Here is a 23,206-nt window from a genome sequence, read left to right as displayed (position 1 = left end):
CATCACACGAAGAGTCATCGCAGACCTTCAATGGATATGGTCATCATCATTTATCAAAGGATGTATTGCTCGGTCAAGAGTCAAAAAACTTCAACCAGTGGAGAGCGTACCACAATCAGTATCGACGCTACTCAGGAAGGATTGGTCGTTACCCATGGAGGGCGTCTGAGGTAACGTGAGTATTTCCTCTTCTGGCCTCGATGCAGACTCCTTTGGTTAGCTGCCATAGCAGCGTGGTAAGCCTTACGCCGTATCCTAGCAGCACGAGTCACATCGAGGACCATTGCTAGTCCTCTGATGATCTATCATTCGGTCCTGGGGACGAGTCGCCTTCAGCAGCCTCACGCGGTCATGTTTAAAGATGAGACTCGAAATGCTGTGGGTATATAAGCGCCTCAATTCCTGAGGTGGATTGAAGGCCTTCACTCTCGCCTGTACAAGGATGGCCGTATCTCAGAACACTGGCAAGACCGTGCACCGCAATTGATTGCTGATCAGAACGATCTTTTCTTCTCACTTTGCGCATCTACACATCAACATGACCGGACTTTCGGTGGCCACCAGCACAAACCCGTCCAACCTCCCGGCTCGATATGAGATCAGGAGACTGACAGAAGAACACCTTCCTTGGACCATAGCTGTTGGGTTCCACTCCAACGCCTTCTACTCGCCGATATGGCCAGCGACTTATCCAGATGCCGGCCAGCGATTCATTGGAGGATTTTCAGCTGGTGAGTATCTCCTCCGTCACCAGATCGTTTCCGGGCACAGTTTTGGCATCTTCGACCTCGAGTACAAGTTCAAGCGAGAAGAATCCAAGCCCAACGGCAAGCTGTACTGGGATCTTAACAAGATCGATGCGTCACCTGAGGAATTGCATGAACAAATGGACTTCCCGCTGGTCAGCATAGCGATGTCGTACGATGGGATCAATCCACTGGACCTGGAAAAGATGGGCCCCTTGATGAAAGTCCTGCCAGCGTTCGAGACCACGTATAGCATGATCAATGAGAGAGATCCGCGCAAGGATATCTGGAAGCCCACTGGACCCAAGCAGGTCCTGCTGCGCAACGCAACGGCTACAAGGCACGATGCCGAAGGAAAAGGACTTACGAGGAAACTGGCCGACTTTTTGATGAGATATGCGGCCGAGCAGGGTTTCCAGAACATCCAAAGTGTGACTGCGCACGATGCTGTGTTCAGCGTCTGGTCGAATCCTCCACGTCCATTCAATAGCACTTTGATATGCGAGTTCAATACCCAAGACGCTATTGAAGAAAAGCAGGTCAATGGAGAAACTGTCATGACCAAAGTGTTTGGGGATGCGAAGCAAAGAGTGACGAAAGTCTGGGTCGAGCTGAAGCCTACAGCCAATGGACAGGCGTCACAAGGCGAACCCCAAGCCCAAGTCGGTGCCATCGTCTGAACAACTGAGGTACGCTGTTGTCATCTGGATGGACATTCTTCGCATTGTCTGAGGATGGTAACACCTGTATATGTGCAATGTAATAGAAAGGAAGGAGTGTCTGGTATCACTCCACAAAGACATCATTCCAGGAAGATTCGAGGAATACAAAGCTTGGAAAGATCAGAACGACCTTCCAACCACATGCATCTCTGCCAGGAGGGCAGCAGTGGGTCTTTTACGCAGTGTCCTCCTTCGTCGACCCCCCTCTGCTTTACCGTGTCGATCCACTGCGAAAAGCTGAAGGCGTGTAAGAGACCCCGAAACGCGCACTGGCAGACGTGAACACACAGACAGGGAGCGAGGCAGGGGTGTCTCTGCCTATTTCCTCCCCACGTACTTAAAGGTATACGAGGAAGCGGGCCACAGTACGGGCTCGTCGTCAATCTGCCTCCCCCCAACAACCTATGATACAGGACGGGTGTCTGCCCTACTGGTATCGTCTACGGCAACTTACATCCTCTCAAGTAGAGATTCCAATATTATCGACTCCAATATCGAAGCTGGACTCAAGAGCTCGGACACTGGGGCGAAATGGAGAGGAAAACATTGCAAGCTAGGCCGTGGTTGCATCGACCGTACATGGACCGTACATGACTCGATTTCAATGGTTGCATTGCCGTCTACTGGTTGGATGGCCTACTGTTCGCGCTACTGTACAGACCAGGGTGCCACCCCTTACTTCAGCTTGCACCAATTCACACACTTTGAGACACCTGCGATGCGACTGTCCCAGGCTCGGCTCTGGCGAAAGTTCAAGCCTGCGGCGAGTGCCAGGATCTCTCTCGTCTCGATACCGCGAGAGCCCAATATTCAGAGCCACGGGCGACCCTTTTTTACCACAGAACAACTCCATATCATTTTGCGCACTGGGACCACAAGGGCTTCAATAGTCTCCATCTGGCCGCGATCAACCAAGCAAGAACGTTGCTACTACCTAAGGCTCTCCGACCACAAGCAGATTGAAGGTCAAGCAAGTGCTGGAACCATGTCCTTATTGGGCGAGTCGAGCTCAGCTATCGCACGAAACCTCCATGTTTGCAATCGATGCATGACCAATTCCCGAAATCACAACTTTTTTTGGTACAATATGAAATTAGAGCGGTTGACGAGCCCGTAGGAATCCAAGTGCCTGTTGTTGAGAGCCAACCGTGACCCGTAGAAGTACAATCTGAATGGCCTTCGAATCCAGCGCAATCACCAGGTAAAGGCCATGGCGATGTCGTAGGCTACGTCGTCAGCAGGACGTCAAGGGTTGGCATGGGCATCCATGCACGTCGAAGATGATCACATCATCTGATCTTGAGTCATGCCTTCGGTAGCTTCTTGACCTTCCATCTCGTTGCCGTTGGCATTGTTGTATTTGACAAAGGTCAATCCAAGTGGACGTCCGCCGTACATGTAGCCGGTGAATTTAGCTGCGAAATGGTCAGAACGGCTGCAAAGGACAAGGGAAAGACTCACAGATAGCAGTTTCGGCGTTTTCAGCAGAGTCAAACTCCACCACACCTGTGCCTCGAGAGCGTCCATTAGGCTCGTACTGGATTTCTGCACGTTCGACCTTGCCAATAGTGCTGAACAATTCGACCAAGTCGTCGTTGCTCGTGGACCATGGGAGCTGCACGATGTTAGTATGGGAGTCAATGAGGTGCTGTCTGGGGACTGACGTTTCGGACGTAAATGATCTGGCTTCGCTCTCCTCCAAAGGTTGCGAAGTCGGTGAAAGGGTTTGGAGCGGCTTGTTCTTGGGGAACAGCAGGAGCACCGCCGCCGCCACCACCACCACCATACCCTCCACCTCCGTAACCACCTCCACCGCCATAGCCGCCTCGTCCACCTCCGTAGCCACCGCCGCCACCACCACCATAACCTCCACGACCACCGAAGCCTCCTCTGCCTCCGCCAAAGCCGCCACGCATGCCGAATCCTCCTCCAGCACCAAATCCGCCGCGGCCGCCAAAGCCAGCACCGGGGCCACTGCTTGCATATCGATCTTCTCGAACTTCGAGTGCGCGTCCGTGCCAATCGTAGCCATTGAATTGCTGAATAGCGTTGCGAGCGTCGTTGGCGGATTCGAATGCGACGATACCGGTACCTTTCGGTCTGCCTGTCGGGTCCATGTGGACATCGGCTCGAATGACACCTCCTTCCTGTGCTATATTTTTGTGAGACTCGTTGTCAGCGTTTCGACAAGGCACTTTACATACCAGCTTGACGGAACAAGTCCTTCAGATCCTGCCAACCAACATTGAATGGGAGCTATTATGCAAAGTTAACCATGCCTCCATGACGCAGAGTTCGAAAAGGGTTTGTAGGAAGAACAAACATTGGAGACGTAGAGTTGACGACCACCACCTGCGCCGCCGCCGCCACCTCCGCCGCCATGGCCTCCACCATAGCCTCCACCGTAAGCGCCTCTTGGAGGAGCGCCGCCGAAGTCGCCGCCGCCGCGGCCGCCGGGGGGGCCGATGAATCGAGGTTCGGTTTCGCGGTCCTAGTTTGAGGAAAAGTCGTCGTCAGTGGTGTTAACAGAAGTCCAAGGTTGCAGACTGTCCTACCTCTCGAACGTAGACGAGACGACCCATGAGGCTCTGATTGCTGAGCGTTGAAATAGCTTGTTGGGCTTGGTCCCTAGTTGCATATTCCACAATCCTGACGAGTCTGTCAGAAAGGACTCAGAATAAATTGATTGTCGGCGCAACTTACCCGCATCCCTACAAAACCGTGGACCAGGTCCAACCCGTCAATCCAACGTCCAACAAAAAAACCAGAAAGAAAGACCAGAGAAACCAGCCGCATCACACAATGGCGCCCACCTTCGACATTCCATTTGGAAGTAGTAAGACATCGGCAAAGAGAACTTCTCCAGCTGTATTCCATGTCAGTAGCGATCGACGCCTAAAATGATCGGTAACCACTAACCCTGTCTCATGAAATCTTTGAGATGATGCCATTTGACGTCGTAAGCCAAATTGCCCACATAGACTCGGCGGTCTTGCTGGGACGACTCGCGAACCGATTGCATCATTTGCTCTTTTGCAGCCGACCGATCTTCGAATGTCCGGGGCGGACCTCCTGAACCTCCACCTCTACCGCCGTAGCCTGACCCCGCGTATCCTCCAGAGGTGTTGGGTGCACCACTCATGGGACTTCTAGATCGGCGTTCGCTTCGACGGTAGTCGTCGCCGCCTCGACTGTGAGAGCGGCTACGAGGGGAGTAGGAGCGGCGGCTGCGTCGAGGGCTTCGCGATCGACGACGCGGTGAACGAGTTCGGTCTCTCTGTAAAGGGTCAGAAAATTCGCGCGGTAAAGCAATCATGGTGAGTGCGAAGTGAGGTTCAATTTATGGACTGGGCAGGTGAATCTGAGACAATGTTGCACGTGAAGGTGAAGGTCCGTGTGATTGTCCAGCTGCGCGAGAGTGGTGGTGAATATTGCCAGATTGTTTAAAGTGATGCAATGAACCGCATAAGGCCAGAGTGGACCCAGCCCAATTGACAATGGATGCCCTGCTCTGAACCTCACCCGACTTCCATGTCTCATGGTGATACTTCGATTTGTGTTCGCGACAGAAAATTGGTGTCACTTACTGTACGCCAGATCAGTTAGCCAACAATTCTCTCCAGCCAAGGAAGAGTATGAAAACAAGAGATGGTGAAAAAATTGAGGACAAGGACAAATGCTGATGCAGTGAAGATGAACAAGCGGATTTAGGGCAAGACGAGGTAATGAGAGGTGACCAGCGTATTTGACCCAACCAACGCGGACGACGCTAGAGACTGGGGCACTGTGACTGAATGAGAGAATACGCACCCATGATGGACGATTGCCGAGACGTCGCTGCGGTTGGTTTCAACTGTTCAGTCTACGAGATCAGGATCGCATGCACGAAAATGCAGGAGGGGAGGGGGCAGAGGCCAGCTAACAAGGTTTCCCGAGTTGTACAAGGGCTGTCTGGACACTTCTCAGGTGCGGACAGCTCGATTTGTCTGAGTGGAGCGAGTCGCAAGGCCACGAAAACCCGGAGTTGGAGTGGCAGGATTTGCTTGAGTCTCTGGCAGAGCCTCAAATTGACTGACTGACTGACCGCGTCGTTAGAGACAAGATGTCGGAGCACGTATTCGGCCGCCGCTTCTATGGTCGGATAAAAAATTTCCTCGCTGAACAAGCACAGCAGAGGGAAGGCGGGGCGGGCAAGAAACAAGTTAAAGCAGTTGCCGGGTGGAGATGGCGCCTTTTGCTTGTTCTACCGCAGGTAAACGTTAATTGGAGGGCGGAGTTGTGATATGGTGAGAAGGTCTTGCTTCCTTGCTGCAGTATGATGCTGAAGTCGGAACCCTGTATATCCACCGTGTCAGTCAACATCGCTAATTCTTTCTCCGTTGCTTCCTCCTGAGGATGCCTTTCTTCACCAGTATCAACCTCTTCAGCAGGAACTGGACAGCTGTGGACGGCCCTGTTGGATGTGTCCCTCTTTCAAACCTGGGGGGATGTCTGACTAACCAGAACAAGCGATCACAAGGTGACTATTGTCTTGCGTCAAGAATGGTTCCAGCAGGGGTTCTCTGTCAACGCGTACCCAATAAGGCTTCTCGGATGGAAGGATATGAAGGAGCTTCGGGAAGAGTTCCTGCTCGCGCAGTCAGCAAACGGCGGCCTGTCCTCTTTCGGAGTATGTCAGGGGAGAGTCGAAGCAGTTTTTTGGGCCGTTGCGGGCAGGGTCTGGGATGGGATGATGCGAGGGTTCGGGCAAAGATACCGGTCGGTAGGGTAGGGTAGGGTAGGATGAGTTTACCAGGTCGGACTGGCTGTGGCTGCAGCTGTTATTCGCGGATGCAGGAGTAACCGCGATGAGACTTTACTGCAGGACAACAGTGTGACGGAGGGTGTGAAGTGGGAAGGACGCAGACATTGGCCTGTGAATGGATGGGGCGCCTTGGCGCTAGTGACGCAAAATGCTCTTTGACTCAAAAAGTGACAGTGACTGCTGCGCCCAATTCATTTCCGACCTGTCAACACACAGAACACCATTCCTTTCTGTCGCCCGCAGGCACCACACATCTAATTGTCCTTGACATCTAGAAAACCTGCTTTACTCAACGACGCGCAGGGTATAATAGGAAAGTAATATTCTTGTGCCAGTTCCTTCGTTACAGCAGTGAGCGACACCAAGCTCTTGGTCCACATTCTCTTTGAATTGACCTTCTCGAATGGGGTTCATTGGGCCTGCCAGTAGAAAGGGAAGGTTCTCCTCCTGATCGTCCCGCTGCATCCATGGTGTGCAAGCATGCAAGCCACTTCGGTCCGTTGTTCAACGCTATTGACCCCAGTAGTACCGTAGTATGCACCAGGATCCTGCAGATCAGAGTCGACCCAATATGGAAATGACACCGTCCAACACGTGGAGGTGTATCAACCTGTCAAGGCTATTCTGAGAGTAGTACGGCCTCAGATATATGGAACGGCAAAACGCTTTTCATTGCTTGGTACGTGTAGACGGTACACGTCTTGACGTACCTAGGTAGATGTTCTAGGTGCCTTGGCTCAGCCACTGATACGTGTTGCGAGGGCTCCCTCCTGGGGTCGATCAAGAAACACACATGCGTGATATCCTGATCTGCATTTTTGTCGATTTGACTGCCGAATATCCGAACCCTCGTCGTTTGTATCCCTGGTCCCCCTCCTCCCTATCTTGCCGGTCAACACCGGCAACATACGTCGTCACCAATGCGCTGTGAGGAAGAGGTGATTGTGCGAGACTCCGCAACGAACAGGAATCGCTCATCAACGTGTTTTGGAGGAGTTCAACACATGCAATAACAGGGTTTCGCAAACGATATGCGTCCTTTCAGCAGACGCCATCCGACATGATCAGCGCATTACCTAATACCGACTTTGACAAGTGGCTCTAAGCTTTGAACTAGCAGACCCGGATGGACTCTTCCATCATCCGCGCGAGTTATAAGGTTATATATGTAGGGAGCAAATGAGAAGCATTCCGAGCCTACTTTTACCTCGGCCAGAGAAGCGTTGCGATGCCCAGCGTCTGCAGGTGCATGACATGGTCGTGGGCTTCTCATTATGCACGGGCAATGGCAAGCACCTTCGATACATAGCGGTCCCATTTTTGCGCGCTCCAGCAAGCCGTAATTCCGGCAGAACCGCGGTGAGCTCTAGCGGGGGAATACAAACAATGTACAGAGTACAAAATCTGCCTTTCAACGACCCCTGATTCAGCCCAAGGCCAGACGGCATCTCGCATTTTCGTGAACGTGCAGCAGGCAATTCCAGCGTATGGGGGTACGATCAAGTCAAGTCGGCTTCCTATGCCATTTGGGTCCAGAGGAGGGAGAAAAGACACTTTCTCATGTGCCATAAGAAGCCACAAACCCAGCCCGGGAGTACATTCTACTTGACGAAATGTAGTATACTGGCGCCATCGTCCCTGACCTTTGACTCTAGAGGACCTAAACAGTAATAGCATCCCATCAATAATAAAGAGGATCAGTCGCCGACAATATGCTTTCCTTCAGTTGGACCCTGTACGAGTAGGCCGCCAAGGCTTGCCGGCGAGCCGGGTAAGGCTGAGATGCGATCTGCGAGGGATCTTGGGGAGGCCGCATTCTGGTCGCAGCTCGTCTTCCTCCTCACGTATTAGCCAGTCAAAGAAGCGTAGATTGTCCAGTATTCAAGCCCGAGACGTCGTCCTCCATCTACATCTGCCGGACTCGCGGATCGCTGCAGACTCGGGGTCCTAGTGCATGTCCATTCGCGTCCTGCGCGACCACCACCATCCCCCCCAAGTCTTCAATTGACTCGCCTGGACATACACGACGAACCATGTCAACTACTTACAGAGTCAGCCGGCGTCTAAGTACAATTACATCTCCCTCTTGTGCTGCGAATCGTCTTCTCTCAAATCGACTTTCGCGATCCGAACGTTCCTATTTCTCTCTACATCATCCTGATCCGCCTCCGTTCTCCAAAACCCAAGATCGTATTCTGTCCGCGGCAATCGCCCGCGTGCCAAACCACGGTTTCACCGATGAGGCTCTGACGCTTGGTGCCAGAGATGCTGGCTATCTAGATGTTACAGTGCAGTTGTTCCCACGGGGCGCATTCGACCTCATCCATTATCATTTGGTCAAGCAAAGGCTTGCTTTGAAAAACAATGTACAATTTCCAGAAGGGACACAATTGGGCTTGGGGGCCAAGGTCAGAGCACTGGCAATGGCACGGTTAAGAGCAAACGCAGACATTATACATCAATGGCAAGGGGTAAGAATGCAGCTAGTGCAAGTCAAAGGAGTATACTGACACATTTCTCATGCAGGCACTGGGTTATATGTCTCTCCTAGGCAATATACCGGCTTCACTCAAGGAACTTCATGCTCTATCCGACGAATTGTGGTATCTTGCGGGTGACACCGCGGTCGACTTCTCCTGGTACACGAAACGAGCTTCTCTTGCCACCGTCTACGCGAGCTCAGAGATGTTCATGACAACGGACACATCGAAAGACTTTGCAGCAACTCAAGAGTTTCTGGGCCGCAGGCTAAAAGCCGCACAAGCTGTTGGAGGAAGTGTGGGAGGGTTGTCGCAGTACGCTGGATTCTGGGCAAGTAACAGCGTCAATCTGGCCAGGTCTTGGGGGATGAAGGTGTAGCCGTCATCGAAACCCGGCCGTTGCACATGAGCGAATATTGAGTGTATCGCAACAAAGGCACGGTCATGTTGACCCACGCAGAACAACAACACTCTCATACGATCAGGAGCAGAATGTGAAGCTCTAAAGAGCTCTGCTGCAAGTGTGCGGGACAACCGTTTCCGGCGTTGCCCAGACGGCCAGGCTGGCAGCCTCGGACCTCCACTTCAATTCGAACCAGAGCGGAATCAAAAGCACAAGTCAATGCAGTTTTACTGTATAACGGAGACGAAGAGGCCATGAGGCCATCATTGCGACGAGCCTGTCGAACTCGATGCTACGAGGAACTGAATAGCCTGGCGATTAGGTAATGGAGCCACACCTAGGTACAATTTTGATAGGGTCCGGAGCTTGCGTCCGAGAGGCATCAAGAGTCTATGTGGCTGGCCAGAAACTCCGAAGAAATTCTTGGAATTGGAGCGACGTGAGCATAATTATGCGCGCCCATCATGGCTGGGCAATCCTGTGTTGGATGCCAGTGGAGGAACTTGTCGTTGCGCAGCCGCTAGTGCATCGCTCCCACGTGCTGGCTTTCGACAAGCTACTTGCCGTAATGACACCAATGGCGCAGGAGTGACAGTGTGTCATATATAGCAGAGGAATGCAAACGGCCCAGGAGTCAGGACACCTGTATGAGGCTCTGTGCACACTCTGCCAAACCGTAGTCAATGTAGGGTGAAGCATTACACCGCCCCTGCAAGGCTCGATCTTGTCGACTTCACTACTGAAAGAACGCGTTGCTACTCCACAGCCCAGATGTCTGCAGTTGTTTACTTCCAGCCAGACATGCTATCTTCAAGACAGAGAGAGCACCCTATGTCAAAATCAAGTGTTGTACCGCCAGGTCGTGAGATCAGGCTCCCAGGGTCTCCAGCCTCCTCCACACGCAAACACTCGCCCAACTCTCCTGGAAGTTCGCTATGAGGACTCCCTCTACCAAAATGTCCCTGATGCTTCCTAATCTGTCCGATTTTGGCGATCTAAGCACGCAAGCCTCGCCATCGAAAGCTCGTGCCGAGGCTCTCGAAGTGCACTCATGGTCTATGGTTTTGACATGGCTGTCAGCATTGTACCATCCATCACCAATCCCGTCATTCGAGCGCAATGCAGCCACACTCAAGGCATTGCAAAGCCTGATGACAGAGAACGTCGCCGCAGACAAACTTCGCGATCTTCTCTTCCAGGCTCAACTAGAAGAACTGAAGGTTTCACAAGTCAGCTCGTCAATTCCAGCGGACGACCGCCCCAACTCTTTGCTCCGTCTTCTCAACTCTTCACTCGCAAAGCCAGCAGAATCAGCGCTCGAATCATTGGCCAGCTCAGCCATCCTGCTCGGATGTCCAACATCGAACACGGACAAGTCTATGGTTGACAATCTCTCCACCCAGATCCTCAAGATGCCACACGACATATTCGAGCTTGAAACGCAACTCTCGTCTATCAACGGTCTCGTCTCCGATCTTCAGACGGAGATGAACCAGCTACAGACACCAGTAGTCAGGCATCAAGATGATTATCAACCAGAAAATGACGAATCGGCATCGGCTCTAGAAGTACTACCCTCCACACCAGGCTTCCCGACGTACACAGCGATCAATTACTCCCAACTCCATGCGCAGACGCTCCAGCATCAGCGGGAAACGAAGCAACTGCTGCTCAAACGCTCCGAGTACGAGGATCGAGTTACCGCTTTGCAGCGACAAGCAGCCTCCCGGTCCATCGCGGGTCCAACCTTTGCAGACTTAGCTTCGAAGCAAGGAGACATCGATGCGAAAGAAAGAAGAGTTGAGACGCTGGAGAAAGCGATCCGCGAGTTCAACGGACTGCCCCCGGACGTTGACGTGTCAAGGGCCGAAGTGCAAAGGGCTCAAACGGAACTGGATACGTTGAAAAGAATCAGGGATGAACTGTTTCAGAGCTTGGGTGGTTGAATACAAGTTACATCCAGCCCGAGATCGGGTAGCTAACTTTCTAATACGCGGGCATCGAATGTCAACTGCATGCGGCTTGCTGCTGATCAGCGTCGCCGGTCGAGCGAGTCTTTTCCCCCAGCGCCATCGCTTATAAAACAGATGAACAACCATTGAGAGGTGGTGGGCTTGGTCATCTCCTCTCAGAATGCCACAAATGAAGAGGTTCTGCAAACAACAACCGCCCTTTTCCATCAAGCAACAGTCCCCAGTCGACTTCGCTTACTCATCTCGTGACCACTTTCCTCTCTAGCTCGTTTTCGAGTCGCAATGATCTTGTCTCTTTCAGCCTTGGCAGCAAGATATTTCTCGGTATGAGCAAGGAATTGGCCATCTCGTCCTCGAACAATATTCTCAGGAACAATTGGCGGCTTGGTGAAGAACAAGACACGGCCATTCTCATCATGAGGGAAGCGCTCCCGGATATGTTTTGGAATCGTTGCATTTGCTGCTTCTGATAGTACAAAGACTTCAGCAGCGCGCTGATCTGGCAGGTGGGTAGGATATGGGTTGTATGCCGGTGTTGCTTGCACCGCAGGACGAGTGTAGGGCTGCGCTGGTGTGGTTGCGGCGTAGTTTGTTGGATGTGCTGCAGTCAAGCTTGGCTGAGGATGTAATTGTTGATGAGCGGCATAAGGTAATGGCTGCTGAGCAGCGGGTGTCGGCGGTGCGGCGGCAGGCTGTAAGTGCGGTGTCTGTGACTGCTGGTATGAGTTTTGGCGAGCAAAGGTCGTTGGAGCAGGTGAGATGGACTGCGGCTGGTATGGAGCTACTTGAGGTGTAGCAGATGGACGTGTCAATTGTGGCTGAAGATTTGCAGGCGTAATGCTGGCTTGTCTATCTATGCTGTGCCGAGGGGCCTGCTGGATCGGTATTGCAGCGATTGAGGGCTGTCGTGCCGGTTGTGGAGGCGGAGTTGGAGGTGGTGGCGGTGTGGGTTCTGGAGGTGGTGATTGCTGTAAAGGTGTCAGTCTTGAGGAAGCATAAAGTGCAGCTACCAGTGGCATTGACTTACATTCTCGTCACGACGCTGTTTGTGAATGGCACCAACGGCCGGAGGCGCATTAGGATGACCCCATTGGGGTGGAGGGATCTCGTCCGTTTCCGTCGTGTCATCCTTGAGCAGGTGTTTCAGAGGACTAGGAATTTTCTTGATTCTTCGCGGTTGATCAAACAGATCCATTTCGTAGTCCTTGTCTCGAACCTCGTCCGGTAGACAGCTGGCCCAAGTTTTGATCTTGTTGAAGCGATGCTTCTCTTCGTTGTATCGAGCTTCACAGACATAGACTTCCTTGGTGGGATCGACGTCGCGAGGTCTGCCACGATTGTATCTCGTCACGAACATCACGAAACATCGGTCGAGGACTTCTTCAATCTTGTGATCCCGGTATTGCCCAGTTTTCACCACCTCGTTGGGAAAGAAGTGTTTTTCGTACTGGTGCACAGTCTGTTCAGGGCGATAATACCAGCACGCATTGATCCACTTTTGACCTTCGGGGTCTTCCCAGGTACGATATATCTGAGCAACAATAGGTTTTGTCACGTCATTCAAATTAGAAATGTGAACCCAGTCTCCGACCTTCCAGAGCTCGTTTTTGTGCAGGATGCCGGAAGGCAGGGGCCGTCTACCGTCTTCCATAAGGTACTCATCGTCGGGCTTTGCTTTTTCGATCTCGAGAAGCTTATGGGCTTCCGCTTGCAGCTCCACCGCGTCTTGATAGATCTCGCTGCCTTCCTCGTTGAACTGTTTTGCGTTGTTGAAGAGCAGATCGATATCCTTCATAAACTGTTCCAGTGATTGATACTTCTTGCGCTTTGACTTCTTCTTGATAGCGTCCAGTGCAATAGGATCCTTGATCTCCTGAAAGTATACCGGGTATTCTGCTTTGTCAGGTAATCGTTCAAAGTGTCGTATCTTGCCGTTACCAGCCCGATCTTTAGGCTTGCGAATGCCCTTCAGCACGGCCTTGATCCGGGCCTCCATAGGTGTGTCCACTTTGGGAGGGCGTCCCCGGCGTTTTCGCACATCACCGTCGTCCACTTTGTCGTCACCATCGTCACGACTCTTTCGTGCAACAAGACTGGGTCTGCCTCTACGACCTTTTTTCTTTGGTCGATCGTCGTCGGTATCATCGGCCTCGGCGTCCTCTTCCTCGTCCTCTTCTTCCGCGTCTTCCTCGTTTTCGTCGTCGGATGCAGGATCTGGTTCTGGTGTGGCATAAGGTATTTCACCAAGATCTGGAAACACTGTTGCTTCCTCTTCGGCCAAGCCTTCCTTCACGAGCTTCTGCAACTCCTCTTTGAACACATCCTGCAGCATAAGTACATCACGTACAGGGGCCGAGTTGGGAAGGTTGTATACTTGGGCGTTATGCACAATCAAGGCGAAGTCACGAACGAACTCCGGGATTCCTGTGTACTGCTTCCTCTGTATCTTGCCCTTAAGTGTACTGATTGCCGCAGGTTCTTTGATAATATCATGATAGTCCGGCAAGAGACGTCGGTTCGGAATGCGCTTGAACAAACCCGAAGGATGGTATGCGCTAGCATCGAAAGTTAGCTCAACATGATACCCTAGGCGTATAGGACATACTCATCGCCCTTAATTTTGATCGTGTGGTTGGTCAATACTTCAGTAATGTTCTTGAGTGCCCTGTACTGTGCGTTCGAAACCGCGCGATCATCCCCTGCGGTCTCGTCGGCCGGGTCTGCCTCGTTGTCGGACTTCTCTTCACCCGCATCTTCCTGCTTTACATCATCGGCCTCTACCTCGATAGACTCGAGGGGCTCCGCAGTTGAAGGTTGCGCCGTTTGCGACTCTGCCATTTCCGGGTGTTTGCTTACGCGATTCGCGGGATGGATCAGATGGGACAATGAAGACAACGCGGCGACAACATATTAGACAGAAATATACGCGTTGTAAGCGGAAGTGTTTGTGCAGACAAACATGCGCTCGGCGGACTTCTGGCTTTAAAACTGCGTGGTACTTAAACTGCGAGTGGCTCTACCACAGCGACTAGTCTTGGCAGTGTCGTTCAACTCCCCGTGCTTTACCTCGACCCTCGACCCTTGACAACTTCCACTATATAACCATGAGATCTAAGATTGAAGCTTTGGGTTCCGTGTTGCATTGCTGGGGCGATTTGTGAACGCGGTCACTTTCCACGGTGGAAGTTCGCGTTGGGCGTGTCACAAACGAACGGCGCGGAAACCTTGACCAATCTCGGACTCGGCGATCACCTCGTCAGGTATCGTTCAGTACCCTATGATACTTTCCATCTAGTCAATTCGACGACTTTCAAGTGTTCCGCTGCAGCTCGGGTACTTGAGCTGAATTAACGATTGTTTGCACCTGGTGCAAGCCCAACGAACATCCAGAAGGACTGCCTCAGCTGATCCGATCGCTTTCTTTGGACGACTTCGCGATTCTACGCTGAACTTGCTGGCTGATCAGTCAATCGACCTGTTTGTCCCAGCAAAACACAAGAAACTCTGCAAACGGCAGGACTGGAGACGCGGACCTTTCTTGCTCATCTGGACAAGCTGATTTGACAAAGCAACATGAGGGTTCGTGTCAGAGGCCCGTCTGGCAAGTCGAGTACGGTCAGCTTGGATGATTCGGCCACAGTTGAGACCCTGAAGAAGACAATCGCCACAGAGACGTCTTTGTGTTCGTTCGAGGTCAAGTACGGCTATCCGCCTAAAACGCTGATGCTCGATCAATATCCATCTTCGAAGCTGTTGTCAGAGCTTGATGTCAAGCTCAACGGGGAACAGCTCATTGTCAACCTGGTCGAATCTTCTAGCAAAAAAGAACAGAATCAGCAACCACAGACATTTGAGTACCCAGAATCAGGGAAAGGGGCGACTGCTGCTGTTGCGGGGCCTTCCAAGGACAACACGTCAAACACGTACAGGGCTACGCCGAGAACACAAAATCCATCGGCTGCTCCTCTGTCACTGTCCCGGAAAGAGAATAAGGAGATGTCGGATCCACCCGAAGTCTTCCTTCCAGATCTTGGAGGCAGCCTTGTCCTACGAATCATGCCGGATGACAACTCATGTTTATTTCGAGCGGTCGCAAGTGCAGTCATATCTGACATGGACACAATGACGGAGCTGCGGTCCATCGTTGCGTCCACCATCCAGGGCAACCGAGAGAAATACACCAAAGCAATACTTGATAACAAAGACCCGGATGCATATTGCCGCTGGATACAGACCGAAGATGCCTGGGGCGGACAGATCGAGCTTGACATTCTGAGTCAACAATTCGATATCGAGATCTGCAGCATTGATGTCCAGACTTTGCGGGTGGACAGATACAACGAAGGCGCTCCACGAAGATGCTTTTTGGTCTATTCTGGTATCCATTACGACACAATCGCTTTGAGCTTATTCGGAATGGCACCAGAGGATGATGTCAAACAATTTGAGCCACCACTATCCGACGAGGTTCTTCCCCAGGCCGTCGCTTTGTGCCAGAAACTTCAAGAGAAGCATTATTTTACCGATACTGCGGGCTTCACACTAAAGTGTGGTGATTGCGGAGCCACCTGCGTCGGTGAGGCCGGGGCCACAAAGCATGCCCAGGAAACTAATCATTACAACTTCGGCGAGGCATGAAATCTGCTGTGTAGTCCTATCATATAGATCAGTCATCGTCACGAAAGATGACAGGGTCAAAATCGACAAGGCAGCTCAGTAGAAGAAAGGCATGATTAGGTCAACAAGTGAAGAGCACCTTGCAGGGTGTCGACCGAAGCACTCCAGGGCAGATTTGATTCCTTCAAGTCTCCCGACGCGGTGTAAACCATTCACCAGGATGCCTGACCTCAGACCACGACTTTCCATACAAGCTAATTCAACGATCACTCAATGCGGATGGTCTTCGGCAGCGGTCTCGACTCAGTGCAGTGTTGCGGAGGAAAGAGCTCTTCTGAACTCGTTCAGCTAGTGGGTGGCCTCACTCTGTGAACTCAACCAACGTACGTATCGTCAAACACGAGGTACCTATGTCCTGGTAGGCCTTTCTGACTCGACAAACTGGATACTGTTTTGCCGTGTATATGACGATTATGTATCTGCGGAGAACCTTGCCCGCAAGGCCGGGCCGCTACTGTACTCCGTACGAGTATGGGGATCTGGCACTGGCACGCCTAGACCCTCGGAATTGACCCGCACCTACCTGGGGGGATACGCCGAGGTCCAGACGTCCGGTGCTCCTCCTCGGTCATATAATACAACTTGTCCCGGCTTTCCACGAATATCTACCGAGCTCTACCAGACTATCATCCTGTGCCTTCTCAATTCTTCTACGATCGTCAACATCACCGTCACCCTCTCTCTGTTTCAATCCTGAGAACAAAGCAAGAATGAGTTACACACAGTCATGGCTAGACGTAAGTCGGTCCTTGCACCGCCCTCCTAGCCAATACTTACAATGGCGCCTGTAGTTGGAGAAGGAGCTGGGAGGACGAATGGTCATGCATGGTAGTGCCGAAGAGTTGAGAGCCACGTATGATCAGCTCGTTGCGATGTTGCTCCCGCAAGCACCCAAACCTTCAGATGCTGTGGAAAGTAAAGACGGCGACGTTGATGGTATTAAGTACCGCGTCTATGTTCCGACAGAGGCCGCGAAGCAAGGACCGCTTCCTGTTGCGATATGGACGCATGGTGGGGGTTTTGTGACGGGAGATATCAACTCGGATGATCTGCTCTGCAGGGTGATCTCAGAGCACGCTCCATCCATTGTAGTCAATGTTGACTATCGACTTGCTCCTGAACACAAAGCACCTACACAGCTTCAAGATACATTGAGCGTGTACAAATGGGTATGAGAGACCGCGCGCCATGAAGCGCCATGAACTTGCTAATGTCGACTAGGCACGAGAGAACGCGAGCTCATTCGGAGGTGACCCGAACAAGTTCTACACCATTGGAGGTTCAGCTGGTGGTGCATTAGCATTGCAGGTCGCCAACCGCTTAGTGAAGGACCCCGCAAAACGGGACGGCATCAAGGGCGTTGCTGCCATCGTCCCAGCGACTCTGCATTTCGATAACGTTCCTGCCGAGTACCAGTCCATGTTCAAGGCCTATGAAGAGAATAAGGAGGGCGTTCCCATCATCGACAAGCAGTCGATGCAAAACTTCTATGATCTTACTGGGGTCGATCCCAAGGATAGCGACATATTCACGGCATTGGCTACCGAAAACCACAAGAATTTTCCACCAACGTATTTTGTGAGCTGTGAAAAAGACCCTTTGAGAGACGACGCTACTGTGATGGAGGCTGCTTTGAAGAAGGCTGGTGTGCCAACGAAGCATGACTTTTACAAGGGGCTGCCGCATTATTTCTGGATTTTCCCTTCTGTGCCTGAGGGCCAGCAATTCGTTGGAAATCTGATTGGGGGTGTGAAGTGGCTGATCTCGCAGATGTAGTTTCAGACAGATAGATCGAGTGATAAGCAAGCCATGCAAAAGAAGTATGCCTGCTTCCACAAATGGTTACATATCGTGCTCGTCCCACAGTGGGGTTGTTTAGTGCAAGCTGGAGTCTACTGTACACTTCTCCAAGTCCTATCTCCGCAGCCTCGTTGTCCTCACGTCCCCTGTATTTTCTTGTCCTCGACATATGGCCACAACGTACTTCAATAGCCTCGATGGTCTCTCATCCAGTGGGCTTGATAGCCCTTCCACTCCTGGAGCCGACGGGGTGTCGTCTCGCAGGGTGAACGCGCTCAGCACGAAACTCACAAGCGTCCTCTCTTCATCCTTTACCGACTACGAGATCCGCGACGCCCTCCGACTGCTGGACGAGCGTGGCGTGGAGAATGACGAGGACACGAGGCGAAACCTCAAGCTCAATGCGCAGAAGGAGGTGATAGACTGCGATGCAAGAATAGTAGATGACTTTGGCAAGGTTGCAGAGGTAGGCTCAACTCGAATACATTACCTACAGGCCGCTCACACGTTGTACAGCAACTCAGACGCGTGGGCGCCATGCTCACCACGCTAAATGCAACATGTGCCTCAATGCGCGAGCACATTCAGGCCGCGAGACAGGAATCGAGCCCCGTCCTCGAAGAAGCTACAACTCTCATGTCACGCAAGGAAGAAACCGAGACGAAGCAGGCTCTACTCGACGCCTTTACCACACACTTCATCATTCCGACTTCTGACCTGAACATCCTCACTAGCTCCGCCGAGCCGCTGGACGACCGCTTCTTTATGATTCTAGCCAGGGTCAAGCAGATCCACCGCGACTGCGAAATCCTCTTGGGCTACGAGAATCAACGACTAGGCCTGGAGTTGATGGAGCAAACGACACGTAACCTGGACGCTGGATTCATGAAACTCTACAATTGGATCCAGCGAGAGTTCAAAGGCTTGGATCTTGAGGATCCGCACATCAGTGGCGCCATTCGCCGTGCCTTGCGAGTCCTTAGTGAACGTCCCACGTTGTTCCAGAATTGCCTGGACTTCTTCGCAGAAGCGAGGCAGAGCACGCTGGCAGAGTCTTTCCACGCGGCGCTGACGGGCTCGGCGGGCGCGGCAAAAGCCATCGAATTCTCAACGCACGAACCACTGAGGTACGTCGGCGACATCCTCGCATGGGTGCACTCGGCGGCCGTCTCGGAGAAGGAAGCGCTCGAGGGTCTCTTTGTTTCTGACGGCGATGAGATCGCCAAGGGTCTATCCGCCAGCAAGGCAAGCGAGCCGTGGGCCCGAATCGGTGGCGGTCAACGACGAGGGAGTGCGTCGTCTACGAGTTCTTCCTCCGTCCCAGAGACCGAGCAGGATGTCGTGTTTGACGGTCGCAAGGCTCTCGCCGACCTCGTCTCGCGCGATCTCGCAGCCGTGTGCGAAATCCTCCAGTCTCGAATTGACCTCTCGGTACGCAACAGCGGCGATCCGGTGTTGATGTTCAAGACGGTCAATCTGCTCGACTTTTACAGGGGCATCTTTGGCAAACTACTCGGTTCGGACTCTTCGCTGAGCAAGCTGATCCAGGCGTTGCAAGCGTCATCTTTGACTCAATTCGAGACGACTATGGAGGAGGAAACTGCTGCCGCCGCTGTCGACAGTACGCCCTCGCCTGACCTGACTCCACCGGTCTTCCTGGCCACTGCGTTGACTCAATTCTCGGAGGTGGCGCGAGCTCGAGGTCCTCAAATGACCCAAGCCGAACTCGAGCGCCTATTTGGTGCTATGCTCACAGGGATGCTCACGGCGTGTGATGAATCTGCAGGCCAGATTCCTGACATGCATCGCAGTACTATCTACAAAATCAACTACATGACGGCTCTGAGGTCGGCATTGGCTGCCATATCTGCCCACGTGCCTGTGGTCCAGACGCCCCTAGAGAAAGCTGCAGAGGAGATCCAGTCGCTGCGAGATCACCTTGTTGAGATCCTTAGCACGATGCTGCTCGAGGATTCTGGAGTTCGCGATCTGATGCAGGAGCTGGACACGCGACGAAGTCACGATCCGCAGACAAGAAGGGGTTGGCTTACGTCTAATCTCGACCTAGCGGCTCAGCGGCTAGATGAATTTCTGTCCTCTTCGGTCATGGACGCTCAAGAGAGCTTGAAGAATCTGCTTGACCGGACCCTAGCCCAGGACATTGTCGCAGAAGCTGTCGAACGGTTCTGCTCCGAGTTTGACGAGTTGGAGAGCATGTTGGACATGGTGGATGCTGAGTCTGGTCTGGTTGCAGGAGGAGATGACAGTGCCACCGACCATGTTGGCTCATTGAGAGAATTGTACCCTAGAACCGGGGCGGAAGTAAGAGCCTTGTTGAGTTAACGACATCGTCCTAGCTCTAAGGGGCGAGGACACCGGTAGCCATATAGTCTGGAAGCTCACTTCGAAACATAACCATAAGATAAGATAAACCCGCATATGCATATGAAGCGCAAATGGAAGTTTTCAGTATTGACTGCTTTGCCTATCTTGCATGCCATTCACTAGCACATTTGTGTTTTTGGTATTTGAGCTCTAACTATCTGTTACGACTTTTTAGCTGCTCAGATGCAGCTGTTCGACCGCGGTCATCTTAGTGGCTCTCAGGATAGGAACTTCTCGGCCGAGGAAACTGTTCTGAGGTTAGTAGACGTCCGACCAGGGCTATACAATCGACTCACCAGTGACACCAGCCGGGTCTGGTTCAATGGCAACCTTCTTGACCTTGCCATTCTCCGTCTCGACGGCGTATCGCTTGCTTCGCTTGTTGCCCAGCAGGGGAGTAGCGTCGAATTCGACATCCAAAGCACGGGTGAACTCGCCGGTCGGATCAGCAAGGAAGCGAATGCCGCTGACGCTGGAAGAGTCCAAGTCCTTGGCCCAAGCCTTCATGCTGCAAAATAGTGAGTGTTTCTGAATGTGACATTGATTTTCCTGGAGTCTTACACAAATGCATCGTTCACGGAGATCACAAACACCTTTCCAGCTTCCTTGAGTTTGTCGCTGCCAATGTATCCTGGAATGTGTTGCTCGGAGCATGAGGGAGAGAAGGCAGCGGGAACACCAATTATGACGCCTTTGCCTGATGAAAGCTCTTTGGAGAGGTCGATCTTGTTGCCAGGGGAGTTCTCGAAGAGGTCCACGCTAGGGATTGAGTCTCCTTCCCTAACCTGCAGGTAAAATGAGTTAGAAACAGGACACGCAGAGGTTGGGGACGATAAGACCATACCATGATTGCGGGTGTAGCAGAGAATGATCTTTTGAAGGGTGTTGAGGTGGCTGATGGACGAAGTGATGTTGAGGCACGAATGAAGGTTCGAGAGAGCATGGCTCGAGTATATGTAAAATTTGCTATTACTGGTGCAAAGATTTGGAATTGATGATGCTGCAGTTGCACCCAGACTTTCACTTTACCTGCGCGACACCCTCACCTTCGACGCAATCGCATTGGAGCTGCACTGCACTGGAGCTGTCCTCATTTCCTACCTATAGCGCAAGTGCGGGGAAAATAAAGCACGCTTATTATTTGGAAAGGAAAATAGAAGTTAGGCTCAGCTTGGAGCTTCAACAGTTGCAAAGCACTCCACGGTCCAAAGCCGGTCGGCCAATCGATATGCCAGCACGGCACGTCGTTCGATGAAGCGTGACTTTGGGATCTCAGATCTCGGAATTCTGCCAGGGACAGCATTTCTTTTCCGTGGTCCCTCCCTTGTTCACGGGCTCCCGCAGCAAAAGAACAACGGCAGAGAGGGGTTCTTATTGAAAGACAAATATATCTACCTAGGTATGTAATGATCTCTTCAGACCACGTAATGGTGGGTATACGGAAACCAAAGCCGTCTGGATGTCGATATGCTTTCCGTCCGTTCAGGGACAATTATGATTAGAGATCGCACGCTTTTGATATCGGGTCAGTCAAAATTTATCCGCATATTTGGAATAGTACTAGTACTTGGCCTCTGCAGGATCAGCCAGCTAGCTGCAGGGGCAGATTTTCTGCATCGCAACGGCCATACTCTAGGGAGGGCTTCGTTCTATTAGCCATATTCGGATTCTTGATGCCTGAACAGAAACAGTCGCAAGCTCTTCCGGAAGCCCTCTTCGAAACACCAGTCAGACCTGTCACTCCCGATTCAAGCAATTTAGACTCTTTGCGCCTAATGTTACCGGATACAGAAGCTGAATTGAGACTGTATGAGTACTTCGTACACAGTACATTGCACTTTTACCCAGCAAGCCAGATCTTGCCGGGTGCGTGTACTCGTAATCTTGTGCCGGATGCCGCAGCCCTATCGTGCGGCTCGACTTACAGAGTTCTAGGCCATTATTTACTCTCCGCTTCGTGGGGCATTTCAGCATTGGCCACGTATCTTAGCGGGCGTGTACCTTCTGGCAGCTTACATTGCATGTCAAGATATTGCATCTTGACCAAGTGAGAAACGTACTCCTGCATTCTATCCGGGCCAGGATATGTACGTGCCCGTCGGCGACGCCGGACGCCCTGAGTCACGCAAATGTATAAACAATCAGAAGGAGGTTTCTGGCTTCTTGCAACTACATTCCGACAACTCTCCTGACTCGGGTACGAAAATAACAACTGACTTGTGGGTGCTGTCGTTTGCGCATGTGCATTCTCTACCTGCGCTCATCTATTGTGCCATCACTGGACTGGAAGAGCTCCTCTGGCTGCATAGGTAACATTCTTCTCGAATCCATCTACTGTACAAGTGCCGGATGCTACCGATGTTTCTTTGGTGTCTATAAGCACCCATATCAGCACGGAGACTGTACCCATGCATGCTTTAGCACGTGCCTGTGTCCATGCCCAGCCGACGTCTGCAAAAGAAAGCCCAACAGCAGACTAGGGAAAAGGAAAGGCCACACCCTGGATATGGAGCCCAGCGCTCTCTTTCATCAACAACATGCCCCTTGCAGCCTCAGATCGTTGTTGCTTAACAGCCATGAGTGTGGGGAAAACTTTGATCTGTCTGCTGTCAGTTCACCGGATCCTTTAAGTGCGGCATAGACTCGAGGTGATTGTCGAATCCTTTGACCTTCTTGGTTTGGAGGCGTGTTTGACATTTTTAATCATTGAGCGTGAGAAGCGCCTTCATTACCATTTTCCTCAGGGAGTGGTTTCCATCAAAGCTTCCCCTGCGCTCAGCTTTTCCAATGGGTTCTTTCAAACAGAGAGTAACAACGTCTCATTTCAGGAAGTTGAACTGTGGTCGTAGCAAAGACTGTACACACGGCCCTTACAAATTTATGATCTACTCCCGAGTCAACGGTTGGCAATCACGAATTATGGTTCACGGCACCTAGGATTTTCTTGATGTGCTGTCACGAATCACCAGGTCCCTGATATCCTTAGCCTCGCAGCCACGGGCAGATCTCAACTACTCCGGTGTTTAAAAGTCGGTAGGAGCGACTGTCAGACCTGTCAGACCTCGTCGCTCATTTCCTAACGCAGACGATGCCTCTCGAGAACCTTTGTCTGCTTGTGAGCATCGACTCATTTCCCGGAGCAGTAGCGTATGTTGCGTGCCCGCCTGTTCGTCGAAGGCACAAATGACCCTGTGCCACCTGCGGGACACAATCAGC

The 23,206-nt window shown here is 52.0% G+C and overlaps 9 protein-coding genes across 9 annotated transcripts; 6 read left to right on the top strand and 3 right to left on the bottom strand.

The window, feature by feature from the left end:
* The first annotated feature begins 358 nt into the window (after positions 1-358).
* Positions 359-1,749, top strand: EDD37DRAFT_190652 (uncharacterized protein). Its single transcript, XM_062810086.1, has one exon. The coding sequence runs from the start codon at positions 539-541 to the stop codon at positions 1,424-1,426; it is 888 nt and encodes a 295-aa protein (XP_062665657.1). The 5' UTR covers positions 359-538; the 3' UTR covers positions 1,427-1,749.
* A 1,003-nt stretch (positions 1,750-2,752) lies between these two features.
* Positions 2,753-4,784, bottom strand: EDD37DRAFT_613481 (RNP domain protein; the record flags this gene model as incomplete). The annotated part of the gene is made up of 9 exons (XM_062815454.1): positions 2,753-2,883; positions 2,930-3,083; positions 3,133-3,620; positions 3,673-3,724; positions 3,792-3,959; positions 4,024-4,117; positions 4,172-4,179; positions 4,282-4,334; positions 4,388-4,784. The coding sequence occupies 9 exons, from the start codon at positions 4,782-4,784 to the stop codon at positions 2,753-2,755; spliced, it is 1,545 nt and encodes a 514-aa protein (XP_062665656.1).
* A 3,209-nt stretch (positions 4,785-7,993) lies between these two features.
* Positions 7,994-9,306, top strand: EDD37DRAFT_191456 (COQ9-domain-containing protein). The gene is made up of 2 exons (XM_062810094.1): positions 7,994-8,743; positions 8,799-9,306. Exons 1-2 carry the CDS (start codon positions 8,306-8,308, stop codon positions 9,129-9,131), a joined length of 771 nt encoding a protein of 256 aa, XP_062665655.1. The 5' UTR covers positions 7,994-8,305; the 3' UTR covers positions 9,132-9,306.
* An 805-nt stretch (positions 9,307-10,111) lies between these two features.
* EDD37DRAFT_654331 (uncharacterized protein) lies at positions 10,112-11,101 on the top strand (the record flags this gene model as incomplete). The annotated part of the gene is made up of 1 exon (XM_062818672.1): positions 10,112-11,101. The coding sequence occupies one exon, from the start codon at positions 10,112-10,114 to the stop codon at positions 11,099-11,101; it is 990 nt and encodes a 329-aa protein (XP_062665654.1).
* A 116-nt stretch (positions 11,102-11,217) lies between these two features.
* On the bottom strand, positions 11,218-14,114 carry EDD37DRAFT_191146 (histone-lysine N-methyltransferase ASH1L). Its single transcript, XM_062810092.1, has 3 exons — positions 13,734-14,114; positions 12,156-13,683; positions 11,218-12,096 (listed from the first exon to the last, which is right to left on the bottom strand). The coding sequence occupies exons 1-3, from the start codon at positions 13,964-13,966 to the stop codon at positions 11,335-11,337; spliced, it is 2,523 nt and encodes an 840-aa protein (XP_062665653.1). The 5' UTR covers positions 13,967-14,114; the 3' UTR covers positions 11,218-11,334.
* Positions 14,115-14,701: 587 nt separating this feature from the next.
* On the top strand, positions 14,702-15,766 carry EDD37DRAFT_570440 (uncharacterized protein; the record flags this gene model as incomplete). The annotated part of the gene is made up of 1 exon (XM_062814279.1): positions 14,702-15,766. The coding sequence occupies one exon, from the start codon at positions 14,702-14,704 to the stop codon at positions 15,764-15,766; it is 1,065 nt and encodes a 354-aa protein (XP_062665652.1).
* A 375-nt stretch (positions 15,767-16,141) lies between these two features.
* On the top strand, positions 16,142-17,696 carry EDD37DRAFT_190722 (carboxylesterase). The gene is made up of 3 exons (XM_062810087.1): positions 16,142-16,542; positions 16,597-16,974; positions 17,027-17,696. The coding sequence occupies exons 1-3, from the start codon at positions 16,516-16,518 to the stop codon at positions 17,579-17,581; spliced, it is 960 nt and encodes a 319-aa protein (XP_062665651.1). The 5' UTR covers positions 16,142-16,515; the 3' UTR covers positions 17,582-17,696.
* Positions 17,697-17,710: 14 nt separating this feature from the next.
* Positions 17,711-20,050, top strand: EDD37DRAFT_596600 (oligomeric Golgi complex subunit 6). Its single transcript, XM_062814588.1, has 2 exons — positions 17,711-18,071; positions 18,122-20,050. The coding sequence occupies exons 1-2, from the start codon at positions 17,775-17,777 to the stop codon at positions 19,946-19,948; spliced, it is 2,124 nt and encodes a 707-aa protein (XP_062665650.1). The 5' UTR covers positions 17,711-17,774; the 3' UTR covers positions 19,949-20,050.
* On the bottom strand, positions 20,051-21,101 carry EDD37DRAFT_642158 (peroxiredoxin). The gene is made up of 4 exons (XM_062817348.1): positions 20,835-21,101; positions 20,552-20,775; positions 20,287-20,498; positions 20,051-20,237 (listed from the first exon to the last, which is right to left on the bottom strand). The coding sequence occupies exons 1-4, from the start codon at positions 20,931-20,933 to the stop codon at positions 20,209-20,211; spliced, it is 564 nt and encodes a 187-aa protein (XP_062665649.1). The 5' UTR covers positions 20,934-21,101; the 3' UTR covers positions 20,051-20,208.
* Between the last annotated feature and the right edge of the window lie 2,105 nt (positions 21,102-23,206).

The sequence above is a fragment of the Exophiala viscosa genome (genome assembly GCF_022695815.1).
Source record: "Exophiala viscosa unplaced genomic scaffold EDD37scaffold_15, whole genome shotgun sequence".
In the NCBI taxonomy this organism is placed as follows: domain Eukaryota; kingdom Fungi; phylum Ascomycota; class Eurotiomycetes; order Chaetothyriales; family Herpotrichiellaceae; genus Exophiala; species Exophiala viscosa.
This window is presented reverse-complemented; position numbering and strand designations above follow the sequence as displayed.

Excerpts from the sequence above, each read along its gene's own strand:
- EDD37DRAFT_190652 (XM_062810086.1), top strand. The coding sequence starts at position 539 with ATGACCGGACTTTCGGTGGCCACCAGCACAAACCCGTCCAACCTCCCG.
- EDD37DRAFT_191456 (XM_062810094.1), top strand. The coding sequence starts at position 8,306 with ATGTCAACTACTTACAGAGTCAGCCGGCGTCTAAGTACAATTACATCT. Across the intron at positions 8,744-8,798 it reads TTATACATCAATGGCAAGGG|GCACTGGGTTATATGTCTCT; the intron begins GTAAGAATGCAG and ends TTTCTCATGCAG.
- EDD37DRAFT_191146 (XM_062810092.1), bottom strand. The coding sequence starts at position 13,966 with ATGGCAGAGTCGCAAACGGCGCAACCTTCAACTGCGGAGCCCCTCGAG. Across the intron at positions 13,684-13,733 it reads ATCAAAATTAAGGGCGATGA|CGCATACCATCCTTCGGGTT; the intron begins GTATGTCCTATA and ends TTTCGATGCTAG. Across the intron at positions 12,097-12,155 it reads AACAGCGTCGTGACGAGAAT|CAATCACCACCTCCAGAACC; the intron begins GTAAGTCAATGC and ends ACACCTTTACAG.
- EDD37DRAFT_190722 (XM_062810087.1), top strand. The coding sequence starts at position 16,516 with ATGAGTTACACACAGTCATGGCTAGAC. Across the intron at positions 16,543-16,596 it reads ACACACAGTCATGGCTAGAC|TTGGAGAAGGAGCTGGGAGG; the intron begins GTAAGTCGGTCC and ends TGGCGCCTGTAG. Across the intron at positions 16,975-17,026 it reads CATTGAGCGTGTACAAATGG|GCACGAGAGAACGCGAGCTC; the intron begins GTATGAGAGACC and ends AATGTCGACTAG.
- EDD37DRAFT_596600 (XM_062814588.1), top strand. The coding sequence starts at position 17,775 with ATGGCCACAACGTACTTCAATAGCCTCGATGGTCTCTCATCCAGTGGG. Across the intron at positions 18,072-18,121 it reads ACTTTGGCAAGGTTGCAGAG|CAACTCAGACGCGTGGGCGC; the intron begins GTAGGCTCAACT and ends CACGTTGTACAG.
- EDD37DRAFT_642158 (XM_062817348.1), bottom strand. The coding sequence starts at position 20,933 with ATGCTCTCTCGAACCTTCATTCGTGCCTCAACATCACTTCGTCCATCA. Across the intron at positions 20,499-20,551 it reads TCCGTGAACGATGCATTTGT|CATGAAGGCTTGGGCCAAGG; the intron begins GTAAGACTCCAG and ends ACTATTTTGCAG. Across the intron at positions 20,238-20,286 it reads AGACCCGGCTGGTGTCACTG|TTTCCTCGGCCGAGAAGTTC; the intron begins GTGAGTCGATTG and ends ACCTCAGAACAG.